Source organism: Macrotis lagotis, chromosome 1 (genome assembly GCF_037893015.1).
Source record: "Macrotis lagotis isolate mMagLag1 chromosome 1, bilby.v1.9.chrom.fasta, whole genome shotgun sequence".
In the NCBI taxonomy this organism is placed as follows: Eukaryota; Metazoa; Chordata; class Mammalia; order Peramelemorphia; family Peramelidae; genus Macrotis; species Macrotis lagotis.
Window position 1 is genome coordinate 256,047,410 of NC_133658.1, and position 16,139 is coordinate 256,063,548.

General features: G+C 36.2%; 1 protein-coding gene across 3 annotated transcripts in view; it reads left to right on the forward strand.

Moving 5' to 3' along the window:
* TSHZ2 (teashirt zinc finger homeobox 2) overlaps positions 1 to 16,139 on the forward strand; it is a 255,980-nt gene that overhangs the window by 44,815 nt on the left and 195,026 nt on the right. For 2 of the 3 annotated variants that reach the window (XR_012473494.1, XM_074210270.1), the window contains exon 1: positions 8,585 to 16,052. The exons of the other annotated variant lie outside the window; for it this stretch is intronic. Coding sequence is in view for 1 of the 2 variants with exons in the window: in XM_074210270.1 (XP_074066371.1) it covers positions 16,001 to 16,052 (52 nt within the window). In the remaining variant the exon portion in view is untranslated. Of the gene's footprint in view, positions 1 to 8,584; positions 16,053 to 16,139 lie in introns of those variants that run through there. 3 annotated transcript variants of the gene reach the window in all.

Here is a 16,139-nt window from a genome sequence, read left to right on the forward strand (position 1 = left end):
TGATCACTCAATTCAAATAGGTTCCTGTTGCCTCTTGGATCAAATATAAAATCTTCTGTTGGATTTTTAAAGTCATAACCTGTTTCCTTTTTATATCCTTAGTATTCTGAAACATTATACTGTTATCCCCTCCCTTCCATTCCAAGTACTCAGCAATCCATGTCCTTCAACATGACAGGTCATGTCTGGAATACACTCCTTCCTCACTCAGGATCATAACTTCCTGGTTTTTCTTTAAGTTTCTCCTAATATCCCACTTTCTGTAGAGGAAGCCTTTCCCAACCTTCTTCCTGTGACTTCACCCAAGTATCTTGTATATCATCCTCTTTGTACATAGTTATTTGTATGTTGTCTCCCCCTGGTATATGAAAGAGTAAGGATTATTCTATTGCCTTTTCTAGTATCCCCAACATTTAGCACAATGCCTTGGACAGAGGATTTAATAAATACAATTTTTTTGTGTTGTTGCTGTTATTGTTCAATCCTTTCAGCACTGTCCTACTCTTTCTGAATCCCTTTGGGGTTTTCTTGATAAAGAAAATACAGGTGGTTTGTCAGTTTCTTCTCCAGCTCTTTGTAGATGAGGAAACTGAGGTAAACAGGCATAAGTGACTTATACAGAGTCACATAGCTACTAAATTGTCTGAAACCAAATTGGAACTCACAAGTCTTTCTGATTCCAAGTCCACTGATCTATCTAGTGCCACCTAGATGGTCTCAAATGCTACTTTTCTGACTGACAATGTTTGTCATTCTGCGTGACCATGCTATGTGTTTGTGAAGTTAAATATGAGAGAGTTGGTATCAGTAGTAGCAGGCTGATCAAAGAGAAACCAAGTCTTACCAATGCATCATTTGAGGAAATTATCCAATATAGTGTGGAAGTCACTACAGTCCAGCCTGGTTTTGTGGTAGGAGACTTTGAGAGTTGGGATGGCAGAATTGTAGTTATCCTGAGATTTGGTTTGTTAGCTTCCCATTCTCCTACCATAGACAAGAAGGGAGCTTTTTATCTAACCCTGTGATTTCATTGATATAGGAAACTCCAGGGTTGAAATTGCCTTCCATTGATACAGACAGCTATTCTTCTGTAATTTCCAATCTGAAGGGCTGCTGAGGACTCTAAGGATTAAATTATTTGCTCCTGGTTATATTCATAGTTTGCATCAGAGGTCAGATTTGAACCCAGATTTTCTTCTTCTCAAGGATGTCCCTCTATCTCTAATAGCATGTTGCTACTGTGTTAGTAATTACAGCTGCATAAAGGTGATATGCTAAATTCCAAATCACTGGCAAAGTTCAAGTGGAAGATAAAAGACCAACTGTCAGTAATGTTGTGGAAGTTATTGTTATTAATGGTCTGATTGATCTCTGAGGTCCCTTTTGACTCTAAAAGTCTGTGATTCTTTTGATTCTAGAAGTGATCCTAATCACTATAAGAATTTTTATTTTAAAAATCAACTTTACTATACATATGTGTATATTTGTTTCATGTTTTAACTTCCTTATTTCATTTGAAAAAGGTCTATAACCTAATTCAAAACAAAATTATTTTCAAGAGGATATAACTATTTACTAGGCAACTATGTGATCTTGAGAAAGTCACTTGACCTTCTGAGTCCTCTGTTTCTTCACCTATAAAATGAGGAAACTGATCTGTATCCAAGCTTCTTTCCAGGTCACAAATTCCAAGGTTCTTTGATTCCTTTTTTTATATTTCTGAGTGGTTCAGATCACCATTTTGGATAACACAATGTTACTAAGGCCAAAGCAATTTATTTGATATTTCCATTGACCTTTGCTCTCTGTACTAGTCATAGAGAGTGCCTTATCTTATAAGTAGGTGCCATTGATCATGAAGAGGGCTCCAAACTGTCAGCAGTTCAGTGGGGATTCATCCTAGCATGAGAAAATAAGTCATTGCTTTGGCCAATGATAGCCCTTCCCTGACTCAGAAACAGGATCTACCTGTGAGGCCCTGATTTCTTTTTGGTCCCATTTACTACTTGTCAAACAAAGCTCCCTTTCCACAAGAAACATAAATAGGTAACAAAGCAATTCTGGACTAGGAGCAAAGGTCACAGCTTTCATTCATCCTATTTGCCCTTCTCAGTCTTTTCTGTACTAAATTTTGGACTCTGCCTGCCTCATATAGAATATCATAGAATTTAAGCTGGATTGGACCTCAGAGATCATTTAATCCAACCCCCCCTCATTAAAAATAAATAACCACTTTTCTTCCTATTTTTAAAGAATACAAACTCCCACCAGGTACAATATAATATACAAAGCAAAACAAAAATAGATCATAATGTTAGAATATGTAGATTTTGGAATAGCTTGGATTTTAAAGAGTAATACTTTAAAAACTACCTCCATTTGTTTCTGTTTTCCTCTGAACTTTATTTGTTTTCATTAAAAAAAAATACTTCATTTACCCTCTTTTATTTTTTTTTCTTCTCTGGCCATCACTTTAACTAGTTTTCTCCTTTTATTTCCTCAATTAAAAAATGTCAATCTTTATTAAAAATAAGAATAGCCAAGACAAACAAACCCATTTTGGTACATCTAAAAATGTTTCCAATTCTGTACCTTGAGTTCATCACCCCCTTTGTTAGGAGAGGAATACTTCACTTTTTCATCAAGTCTTTGAAGTTGTGGTTGCATATTAACCTGATCAGTGTTCTTAAATCTTTTATGGTTGTTACTGTGTAAATTGTTTTTGCTTAGTTCTGCTCACTGTACTCTGCATCTGTTTGTATAAGTCTTCTCAAGTTTCAATGAAAGTATCTATTTTGGTTCCTTCTTATAGGGCAATAATATTTCATTACTTTCATATGCTATAATTTGTTCAGTCATTCCTAATTTATTAATATCTTCTTTATTTTCAGTTATTTGCTAAAATCAAAAAATATGAGTTTAGGTCTTTTTTCTTATTTGTTTGTTCTTTTTGTGGCACAGACCTCAACCCCCTTATTTTACAGGTGCAGAAACTAAGACCCAGAGAAGTTAAAGGATTTGGTCAATGTCACAAAACTTCTAAGCAACAAAACAGCATTAGAACTAGTGTCTTTCTAGTCTCAAACTGAATGCCCATTCTCCTGTACCACACTACCTCTTAATTACACAATCAGTTCTTTTTCCCAGAATAATTTTGTCCATTATTTCATTTGATCCTCACAGTAGTCTTAGGAGATAAATTTTATTTTCCCTGCCTTAGACCTTCCTCCTTTCCTTCTTACTCTCTGTCTTTTTTCCCTTTCTTCCTTCCCTCCCTTCCTCCTTTCTACTTGTTACTTGGTCTGACTATACCCCAAGTCTCTCCTCTTCCTAAAGCACTTCTCCAGTCCAATAAATTCTAGTGACTGTATTTCCTTCAAGATGAAATGGAAAATACACTTTTTGGTCTTCAAAGATCTTCATAACCTTCCCTTACATCTACCTTTCCAGTCTTCTTATACTTTAACATTCCCTCAACTCCTAGCCCCTGTTCATCCAGTTTTTGACTTAGGGTTACTTATTAACTAAACAATTACTGGATACAAAGAGAACCCCTCTGGGCTTGGATAGAACCTTTAGTAGCAACAAGACCTTCATCAAATGAATTTTCAAGTCTAGGAAGAGGAAAAGACACAATCACATATAAAGTCTAGGAAGGAGATAAGATGTGAACACTTATAATTATTACACATGTACTCATTGAAAGAGTGACTGGTCTTCTTGCTGTTCTTGGAACAGGATACTCCATCTCTTTGCTCCAGAGCATTTTCGTTGACTGTACCTATGTCTAGAATGCTCTCCATCCTCATCTTTCCTTCCTGGCTTCTTTTAAGACACAGCTTTCCCCAGCCTTTTTAACTTTAATGTTTTCCATCTGTTGATTATTTCCAATTTATCCTTTATATAGCCGGGTTATATATAGTTGACTGTGAACTTCTTTACAGTAGGAGCTGTCTTTTACTTTTCATCATATCTTCAGTGCTTAGCAGAATGTAAGGCACATAGTAGGTGACTAAAAATTTTTAATTTACTGACTCGCTCCCTCTTTTCCCTTCTCCTTTGACTTCTTCCCTCCCACTTTTCCCTTCCTCCCTCTCTTCCTTCTTGCTTTTCTTCCACATTTATTAACATCTATTAAAATCTATTATATGTAGAAATTCATTTTAGGTTCTGGGAGAAACACACAGATTAAATCAAAGAGGATCCCTGCCCTCAATGGTCCTTTAGTTTTCTTTGCTCTAGTGAAAAGACTCTAAATTCTGAAGAAGAAGAGGACAAGGAAAGCTATAAAAACAACAGGGTTGAAGGATGGCCATGTAATTTCCAACCCAGAGTTTCTTTTGGATGAACTGAATTTGAACTTTAACAAGCTGCCATCAACCAGTCTCCACAGTGATGACTACTCCATCTTCATCTCCTTTGCTGGTTCTGCTTTGTCTTTCTACCCCTCAAGTGTGGGCACTCCCAAAGGGCTTTTCTCTTTTCTCTCTATGCCCCCCTCCCTTGGTGATCTTCTCTCCCAGGAGTCCAATTATCACTTCTATGCAGATGATTCCTAAATCTATATAGCCAGCCTGAGTATCTCCCCTGAGCTCCCATCTGCATCTTCAATTACTTATTGGAAATGTCTTCCTCCTGGAGATATTCAGCATTAAAATTGTCATCTCTTCCCTTAAATATACCTTGCTCTATTTCTGTTAATGTCCCCTTCACTTCCTATAACTGTGGCTACAACCTTTGGATGCTTCCTTTTGTCCCCTTGCCCTGTTCATCCAGTTGTTAAGTCATTTTATTAATTAAACAATTACTGAATACAAAGAGAACCCCCATATAGGGCCTTTAGTTGCAACAGGACCTTTATCAAATGGATTTTAAAGTCTAGGAAAGGTGTAAAACACAATCACATATAAAGTTTAGGAATTGGATAAGACAAATCACATGTAGTTTAGGAAGGGGATAAAATATAATCACATATCATTATAACAAACATTAATACTCTGTTGAGAAGCTCTTATTAATATACTGTCAAGAGGTATAGAAGATAGTGTGCTTGGAGACAAGAACAATTGAGTTTGAATCCTGTCTCAGATACCTTTTAGTTTTGTGACTTCAAAATAGGTCATTTCACCTAAGTTTCAGTTTCTTCCTCTGCAAAATGGAAAAAAAATGTAGCATCTACTTCATAGGATTATTGTGAGAAATAAATGAAAAACATAGGAAGCATTTGTGAATCTTAACACTATATAAATGTTAGGTTATTATTAATTACAGATAGGGACTAATGCAGCACCTTTTCTGCAGCTTCCAATCTTAAGATGGTACTTCGAACTCTGAAAGATTAAATGACTTGTTTAGGGTCAAACATTCAGTATGTGTCAGAGGCATACTGTCAGACCCAAACCAGGTCATCTGTGTTTTAAGGCCTGTTCTCTTTCTACTGTGCCATGGCTTATTATAGTGGAAACAAATGGAATGTGCTTATTATTAATGTAGCTTTTTTGGTCATTTTAAAAATATAATAATAACACAAATATATAAGAATGAATTATTAGTACTAGTGCTCTTCCTAACTTCCTTCTATTTAACTTATTAGTATTTTTGTTTTATTTATTCAATATGCAATCAGATGTCTCCCCCTATGGAATGTAATCTCATTGAAAGCAGGGAATTATTTATTTTTGTCTGGTTTTACCTAGCAACTTTCATGGTGATTGACATGTCATAGATGCTTAATAAATGATTGAGTGATTAATATCTTTTGACTGATATGAGAAAAAATCCTAATGGGGAAGAAGGGAGATGTTAAAGGTGTTGTGCTTGGGAGTTCCTACAGGACTGAGTTCCTCCATGCTCCCACCTGTCTCTGTCATCCTGGGAGGCAGTCTTCAAATATTTCACCAGGAGAAAAAAGCAATTTAATGATAAATAATAATGCACTGTCTCTGACATTAAAGGACATCATTGTCTCTCAGTTCTAGGATGTAAATCACTCTAATGGGTGAATCCTTTAAAATTAACATGGAATTTAAAATGGAAAATATGAGAAGTGAGCAGGATTACTAGTAAAATCACTCGTTTATTATCTAGGTGTGCTTAATAGCGTGCTGCCTGATGAAGAATCATTTTCTCAGCTCCAATGTTGGTTCCATTTTCACTTTGGTCACTCAGGTCATCCACACAAGTGACTGGGTCTGCCACCTTCTACCCTGTAGCCCTACTGGTTTTGTCACTGTCTAAACAAGAGAACCTGTGCAAGGTGCTAAGGTCATTTTCCTTGTCCACTAAGCAATTTGGCTAGAACAGACTAGCCCCCAGCTAGAAGTAAGATGGTTTGCTGCATATCAGCCTCTCTTTGGGGAGGGTGACTCATTTAATTGAATATAATTGATTAGTGGAACCCAGGCATCTAAGTCTTAGGTTTCCCTCTCCCAGGACAGGTAGCCATCTCCAAAGCCACTTTCCTCCCAAAGCTTAATTATTGGGGAGGGGGGGTTGTAGTTGTTAAACCATACTTTCCCTACTTCAGATTCTTATTTTTTTGTCATTTTTCCACCCCCTGCCCCTGTACATTTTCAATTTCTATGAACTCCAGATCTAACTAGAGAACAGCAGTAACCTGGAAAGATGGGATAGGTGTAATTCAGGAATAATTTCTCATGTTTTCTACTCTGTAGAGAATCTCATTTTATTTTACCTAGTTAAATACTTCATCCCCAATTTATCTTTTGATTTACTTCTCAGGGTGTTCTTCCTTTTAAAAATGTTGGGCTTATTTTTAGATACTAGTCATTAGTGCTGATAGTCTGTTTTCAAACAGCTCTATTCTTTTCTCTCATTTGCTCAACATCTTTTTCATTATTCCATTTATTATTAGAAATACTTTCCTCACCCCTTCCCTTGAAGGATTTTCTTGGATGATGATGATGATGATGTTTTAAATCAATATATAGATGATAACAACATATTTATATGATGCTTTAAAATTTGAAAAATCATTTGCATACATTATTTCATGTGTTTCTTACTACAAATTTGTGGAGTTAGTAGTACAATATTTCTAACCCCATTTTAAAGATGAGTTAACTGAGGCTAAAAGGGATTTATCTGACATGTTCAAGATCACACTAAACAGGGCAAACAGAAATAATCAATTAAATACCCAGCTATTTAAAAATATTGATGAACTTTTCAATTTTTTGTATAGTGTGTTATATACCCAACTTTTTTTTTATTTCTAACATAATAAACAGTGTTGGAATTCCAATTCAGAAATAGAGTTAAATGAGGAAAGGTGGAGTGCTGGCTCTCCTCAGGAATGAACCATTGGACAGAAGAGGAGAGGAAAGGGAATCATGGTGACTGATCTATCTTTTAGTAAAAGTCATCATTGTGGATCTTTTATTGCCAGTACCATGTATTATTTTTTTCCAGATATAGGCACTTTAAGTCTCCTATTGAATTCAAAATATACTTACTAAGAGAACTTATCATGTGCAGGACATGGGATTTAAGACAAATTGAAGCAATCCTTGACCTCAAGTAGCTTACATTCTACTTGGAGACTTTAATGTGTAAACCAATAAGCATTACAGGATGATATGAGGAGAAAGAGAACATTCATAGCTAAGTATCAGGAAAGGGTTCCTGTTGGAGATGGAACATGAGTTAGTTTTGTTTGCAAACTACTAAGTCTCTTCCAGGAATCTTCCTTCTTGTTTAGCCCCAACAACCTCCCACTTCCCATTTGTCTCATTTCATTTGATCAAATCCAATTTGGCAAATATTTATCAAACTCCTACTATATGCAAAACCCTTCATTTGGGTTCCCACCTCAAAAGTGGAAAAGACCTTCAGCCATCTGTTCTAATTCTGACTTTACAGATGGAGAAACTGAGACCCAAGCTCGTGACAAAGGTTAGTAGGAGTGCAGAAATTTGAATCTAGGTGTTCAGACTTAAATACAGAGTTCTGGCCACTTCTCCAAGTTGCTGCTCCCCAACTGGCCCTATCATTCTGAATTATCATTTCTTTCCACTTGGCAATTCAAGAGTCCATTTAGGATCTGGTGACCTCAAGCCCCAGACCAAGGAATCATCTGGTTTTATACTAGATGCCCTGGATTGTGGGTGAAAGATATAGACATGTAAAAGGCTCCTCTCTCTTTTTTTTTGAGTCCAAAACACCTGATTCATTTTTGGTTTAACAAATTCTGTGTCAATCCTGGGTATTTACAGTACTGACTAAAACTAACCTGTAGGACACTACAAAAAATATATAGGTTTTTAAGAGCAGCTACTTTACTGTTAAGATCCATTTTTTGGTCATGATTTAAGTTAAAAATATAATTCGCTGACACAGAATTCAATTGATTTTTACCTCCTTTCCTATTTGAACACCGCCAAGTCAGCCTAATTAGGCCCCAATTTCTACCTCCCATAATGAAAAACCAGTTCTTTCCAATATATTGTTCATATGAAACACATATCTCCATGTTTCATTTACTCCCAAAATTCCAATAAACTGTGAAAATGCCTAACCATAGGTATCTCAATGGGGGGGGGGGGGGGCATGGGGGAATGGAAGAGGGAGAGAGGGTGGAGTGTAAAACTCTTGGTCCCAAATTGTTTTACAACCCTGAAACTTAGAACTCAGTTATATAGGCTCTGTATTTGGTCTGAAGTTGGGAAGTCTAGGATTTTAATGCTCCCTCAGAAACTTACTTTTGTTGTTATTTAGTCATTTTTAGTCAAGTTTGACTCTTCATGACCCTATTTGGGATATTCTTGGGAAAGATACTGAAATGGTATGTCATTTCCTCTTCCAGCTCATTTTACAGATGAGGAAACTAAGGTAAACAAGGTTAAGTGACTTGTCCATGTCACACAGCTAGTTAAGTGTCTGAGGCCAGATTTGAACTGATAAAGATGAATCTTTCTGACTCCAGGCTCGGGATCCTATCCACTGTGTCATCTTGCTGTCCTGAGAACCTCACTGACTCTCCTAAATTTTGCTCATCTTTGTTTCCTCCTACATAAAATCCCATAAGTAAAATAGGAATAACAACATCTATCTCAGAAGGTGGTTGTCCATATCAAATGAGATTAATAAATCTGAGGTGTAAACCTTGGAACACTATAAATATAAGTTGTTGTTGTTATTAACTGAGTGGTCAACGAATAATGGATAATCGGCATCACAACAATAATTCCCATTTCAGGTTTCCAAACATGCTTAGGAATTTGAAAGCCCATGAGCCAAGAGGTTAAGTGGCTTGCCTGGACTCTCACAGATTTTAATGCAGTTCATTTCAATTTGGAGTGTTTATTAATGTGCCAAATGCTATGTTAGGGATGGTAATGTAAAGAGAAAAGTTAAAGTAACCTCTTCCCATAGGGAGTTGAGAACATGTGGTGGAGGACACAAAGCAACTTGTATTACTAAAATGTTTTACTTGCATACCAGTACATATAATTAAATTCAAAATATAGGCAAAGTAAACCCAAAATGATTTGGGGAATGGAGGGCTAAAACAGGAAACTCAGGAAAGTCTTATAGCAGGGAGTACTTGAAGGAACCAAGCCAGGGCTTCTAAGACATGGAGATGAAGAGGAAGTATATTCTAGGCTTGAGAGACAGACCCTGCAAAGGCACATGAGGCAGATACAAGCACTGTAGGTGGAGAAATCAAGATCTAAACCTGGGTCCACTGTGTTCCTTTAGGCAAAAGTCTTACGTAAGTGAAAGTTACAAAGGCAATTGGAGGAATTGGATTGAGGACACCTGAAAGAAATTTTTTGGTCCTGAGTTTGTATATATAACACCCATCTCTAGAGATATTCATGGGATTTATCTGTCTTTAAAGAAAGTAAATTTCAGGACCTCAGCAGGTTGACAATGTCTCTTCAAATTTACAGTGGCAATGTGCAATAAAGTAGGGCTTTACCATAACATTTTTTACTGTGCTATCTATCAATATTTTATCAAATTGGGCCAAAGTTTCAAAACTGGCCCTAAATTATACCCTGAGAAAGTGCTTGTATATGCAGAATGCCCAAGTGGGTTTCAGAAATTGAGTTTTTGTGAGCCAGTAAAAGTTTGGTTCAAAATTATATCTGCACTGTTTTCTATTGATCTACATCTTCTCTCAGATCCCTTTTTGGTACATACTTTGCAGGTAAAACCCACAGTTGCCCATGACAGTCTATTGCCAATGGCACTGAAATCCCTGTTACTGATGTATAATTCAAATAGAGTTGTTCTACTAAGCCCTAAAAGAGTAGTTGGAGCAATGGGTGGAAGTAGGAGAGGCAGATTTTAGCTTCATGTGAGAAAAAGGAAAAACTTGCTGACAGTTGGAGCTGGCTAAAACTACCTCGTGGTTTCTCTATACCTGGAAGGCTTCAGAGACTGGATATGACCACTCATCAAAAATGTGGGAGACAGGATTTCCTACAGGTATCAATTTGCTTGATTAAGTGACCTCTGAAGTTCATTTTAATTTTTATTTTAAATTTAAAGTTTAATTTAATTTAAATTTTGAGATCCTTAAAATCTGTAAGTTTATATAATCCATTTTCAACATGTGAGAATTGGGTGCATTTGAATGAATGAAGCGTTCATTCACTGTTTAACATGTGAAAAGCACTGTGCTTTCTATTCAAATAGAAAACTAAGACAGTCCCTGTTCTCAAGCAGCCCACAATCTAAGTGGGGGAGGTAGCCCATATGGTAGGTTCAGCTGTTAAGTCAAAAAGAAAAGGTCTTTGGTACTTAGGGTGCAAGGGCAAAGCAGTCAATAAAACTTATTAATTTTATTTCCATTGATAAAATGATAGTAATTTCTGATTTTGAGCCATTTACTTCTCTAATTATGTTCAAAAGTTATAATGTATATTTATATATCTTTATGTACATTATAGTTAGGTGAAATAGGATAGTATCATATGAAACAGAAGGATCTATTTGGACCATAAAATATTCTCTTTGCTGTGTCTTATACATAGATATCCATATGAGATGTAATTTGAGTAGGTCAAGTGGTTTAAACACCATGGAGACAGATTTCTAGTGGCCTGTGTCATATTTTCTTTATCTAAGCTCAATTTGCCAGGAACATATTAGACATATGTTCCTCCCCCACCCCAAGTGTTACCTCTCCAGGATGCTTTTGTTTATTTTTACCAATGACAGTCTACTTTCAGATTCTTATACCAAAAGCAGGGAATTTTCACTGTCAGAAGTAAACAAGAGAACTGAACTTTGATCACCTCTAAGGTTCATTCCTTGGAATCAGAGGTCCTGATGTTTTGCATGAAATAAGTAAGGATACTATTTTGATTAACTTCCATGTTCACTCTTTTTCATGTTACTCAGTACTATAGCTTTTTATTTTAACATGCACTAAGTTCCTGGTGCTTGCTAAGTGATGAGGTTACCCAATTCCTCCTCCATAGTAGCTTGCAGACATACATAAGAAACAAATTGGTATATTACAAATGAGAACATGATGAGAATGACAAAAAGAAAGATCTGGAAAAAGTGATAAGACTATCTGAGGAGGGATAAACTAGTTTCAGCTGAGGAATGGGGAGGAGGGGAGGATCAAGGAAGATTTCATGGTGAAGGTGCCATTTCAATAGGTACAAATATAGAGGGATTACATTTCATGAGCAGGGAATGCCCCATTTTGGCACAGTGACTAAAGCAATGGAAAAAAAGTTACATTCATTCCTGCCTCAGTCCTTTATTAGTTGTGACCCTGCCTGTATAAGTCATATAAATTTTCTTTGCCTCTATTTCCTATTCGGTAAAATGAGAGAGTTGGACTTAATGGACTCTATAAAGTGTCTTCTGGGCAATTAGATGGCACAATGGATAGAACACTGGGTTTGGAATCAGGAAGACTCATATTCAAGAGTTCAAATATGGCCCCAGACACTTACTAGCTGGGTGACTCTGGGCAAGTCTATTTTCCTCAGATTTCTCATCCATAAAAGGAAATGGAGAAGGAAATGTCAAATCATTTCAGGATACTTGCCAAGAAAACTCCAGATGGGGTCCCAAAGAATCAGACATGACTAATATGACTGAATAATAATAATAATAACTAAGTCTTTTCTTCTTCTGAATATATGATCCAAAAATAAAATCAAAAAACTTCACGCCAAAGAAACCTGATTTCTAATTAAGTCTATATCAGTGACTAGCTGTGACCTTGGATAAGACTTTAGGCTTCTCTGGACCTCACTTTCCTTATCTATAAAATGATAGTAGATTATCTATAAGATCACTTCCAGCTAGATAAATCCATGATCCTCCAACTAGTGCTTAAAACACTGCATCAGGATCTTCTGGAAGCCAATGAATATGCTCCATGATCCCTAGAGATTTCTTCCTACACCTGAATTCCATAATTGTATCTATAGTCTTAAAGAGTGGAAAATGACTTGAGTAGAGGTAGGAGGCAAAAAGATTATCAGTTATTCTCCTTAATTATTAAGCATTAAGCCATAGATGCAGACTGAGGGGCTCAGATACTTTTTTCACTTCAGTTTTCTGAACATGATTAAGTTCTTTTTTTTGATAATTTACATTTTTAGCCACTAAACAGTGATACATTATATTTAGAAAAATGAGATGCTCTAAGTGTTAGTAAGATGTGACAGTGACAAATCTTATGAACGTTAATACTGAGGCCCATCATGGTTCGAGTCCTAGTTGCTACATTACAGCTCAGTCTTGTTTTTTTGTTCTAGTTATCAAGTTGTCATTGTTCAAATGTCATTTTTGTTCTTTTTTTTTTAAAAAAAAAGGCAATTGAAGAAAGTGTATTTAGTGATTATGAAACCTGTGGGAAACTGAAGAATCAAGGAAATTTCTTGTCCCAGGGGTTTGCAAATATTTCAGAAATTTACTGTTGTTTCTGAATAGAGAAATCGTCCACTAAAAATGGTACATTGGTGAGTGAGCTATGAAAATTCAATGTGGGGAATCTGACCAGAAAATTTTCTTCTGCTCTCTGTTTGCACCATTAGTGTTAAGTGTCTGTCAGCATTTCCATTGTAGTCACTGGTTTTCAGGGATTTATTACTCAGCTCTAAAAACTGGCTCTAGGCTAAAGAATGGTATAAAGGAAAGGACATTTGGTTTCTGCTGAAGAAGTAAGTGGAGAAGAGAGAAAGAAAGAAAAAGATCTTTTTTATTATTATTATTTCCAAAGCTTTTTCTTCTCCATCTCCTTCTCCCTTCTTTCCTTGCTCTCTCTTCTTTCTTCTTTTTTCTTTTCAATTTAGCCTTCAGGGTAATCAGGAAATGCTCTGTATAAAAGTAAGTTTATTATGCTATTTTGTGATGTCTCTTGAGAAAAAGTAGATAGTATTTCATTTGGTAGGTGATGTACATTAATACTGAATATATGTGTGTATAAAATATACAAATATAATACATATGAATATGTATATATATATATAAGTATAGTATATGCCTGTAAATTGACAGGTATTTCAAATATTTTCATTATTTATAAGTCATGAAATCTACTGTCAATTTCCTATTAGAGTCTTTCAGATGTGTGTCTTAAATTGTCTTTCATAATATCGTTTCCAAGTTACCTTAATCAGAATTTAAATTTATAGGAATTCTTAAGATATTTCTAGTGGTATATTTAAATTTTGCACCCCAGGAAAACTTTACATTGGGTCCCATTTGGCCTATTAGCTCCAGAAACTCTCCCTTTTCATTGAAGGAGAAAGGCACCCCAGAAACCACAGAGCTTCTTAGATGGTAGCCATATGACCTATAGATATCCCAGATGTCCCTTCTAAATTTTCCCTTCAAAGAGGAAATAACTTTTGTCCAAAAGTTAGTGAAATAAAAAATAGTCTGAGTTAGGATTGAAAAAGGTTGAGAACTCAGTTACTGAAACAGTAGAAATTATGTCAACTCTAAGCAGGTCAGCCCTTTTGACATCTTACAGTCTTTTGTTCAGTTCATCTCCATTCTTAGATCCTTTCTTGCTTTTTAGTACTTTCTCCATTTCCCAGTTCCCTAATACCTACCTGCTTCTTAACTCCCATACTTCCACATTGTTACTTTGTCCTATATTCCCCCACTCCCAAAGATAAGTGCACTGCAATAATAATTGCGATGATGTTGATATAGTGATGTTTATATTTGCAAATATTGGTTCCCTTGATCTTCACAGCAACCCAGTGAGGGTAGCTGTTATAGACCTGTTTTGTAGCTGAGACTTACAAAGGGTAAATAGCCATCCAGAGTCATGAAGGCAGAAATAACATACAGATTTTCTGAATCTGAGTACAACATTTAATCCATTACACCAGGCTAACTCCTTTAACACTATTATCTTCTGCTACTTCCTCTGCGATTTTGATAATGCATTTATGCAACAAGCCTATATTAAGTGCCTACTATTTTCCAAGCACCATGCTAGATGCTGGGGCTAGGACAAAAAATAGGCTCTGCCCATAAGCAGTTTGCATTCTTATGTAAATTAGAATTTACATAAGAATTAGGGGAATTATATCATAAACCAATCCAAGCTAAAGTGTTAATATTTAATAATGGGTTTTGGCTTTATCGGTCCAAGAAAATTAGTTTTCTGCAAGGATATTTAATAGTTTTATCCAAAAAAAAAAGATCATAGGAATTCAAACCTAATATCAGTAAGGCAACACCTTGGATATGATTTAAGTAAGGAGACTTTTCTACACTTATCAAATGATAACACTTAAGTACTTGTTAGCTTTCAAGGATGGATTAAGAGATGGTAAAGACAACTAGATGACTCACTGGATAGACCACTGGGCCTGGCATCAAGAAGACCCGAGTTCAAATCCAGTCTCAGAAACTTATTAGCTATGTGATCCTGGGCAACTCACTTAATTTATTTGCCTTAATTTACTAAAGAATGAAATAGCAAAGCACTCTAGTATCTTTGCCAAGAAAACCCCATGGACAATATTGGTGTCCTATGGTCCACAGGATCACAAAGAGCTGGAAATGACTGAATAATAACAGCAAAGGAGATGATAAGCTTCTTTATTTAGAGATAGAAATGTTCTTACATATTATCTTGTCCAATGCATTCCTTTTACAAATGAGGAAACTGAGGCTCAGAAAAGTTAAGCAATTAGTCCAAAATCACTCATAGGCATTAAATGGCAGATCTAGGATTTTACCCAGAATCCAATGAGCTAAATATTTGAGAATTGTTTTTCATTTTTCTTATCTTCTATCCTGTTAATAATATTATCACTAGCTAAGGACAGGTGATTTATTAGGCAAATTGTCCTCCTTTCATAAAGTTGTTTTGATTGCCTTTTGGTGACTACTGCAAAAATTAACCTATGGAAGTCTTCATTCATGAATGGCCATGAGAAACTGTAAAGACCAAGAAGATCTAAGATCATAACCCTAGTTAGGAATTCTTGAGCCTTAGAGCAATTTCTTTGGGTGAATAGGATATATATGTAGAGGACAGTCCAGTCTGGGGTGGGGATAACTCACTCTAAAGCATTCATCCAGTGCCTCTTCAGGACAGTTGATTTGTATGAACTCTCCTTGTCCCCATCCCCCTCCTTAACCCACCCCCTACCTCAATTCTCAGGAGGAAGATTTGAGGCAGAGGAGACAACCTTTGTGAGAAATAAGAGAAGGGAGGTCCCAGGAGAGGGGTACCATGGTAACAGGATGTTTGAGGGTGGTGACCTACTACTCATTGAGAGACTTGAGATGGATATACCATATATAGTGGGCTAGAGAGCCAGCAGGGAGAAAAAACAAATGTCTACCAATACTATTTAGGCAAACTAGATCAAAGCTGAGTTTCCCTACTGTATTTACATCTTTTTTAAGACCCCTAGAGAGATATCTGATGAAGGAGGACTCCATTCTTCAAGTTAGCAGTATCACCCCCCTCTTTTGGAAAGACAACTGGGAATGAAACCTTAGGCAGCTGGCTTCATTTCTTCTTGGAACAATGTGGAATCGACCTGAGACCACACTCCTTCAGGCCACAACATTCCATCCAAGTAAATGATGTACTTTCTGTAACAAAGTCTAGTTGTTGCAATTAAGTGAGAATATCCAGAGAAATTGAACAGACCCGGCAGGAACAT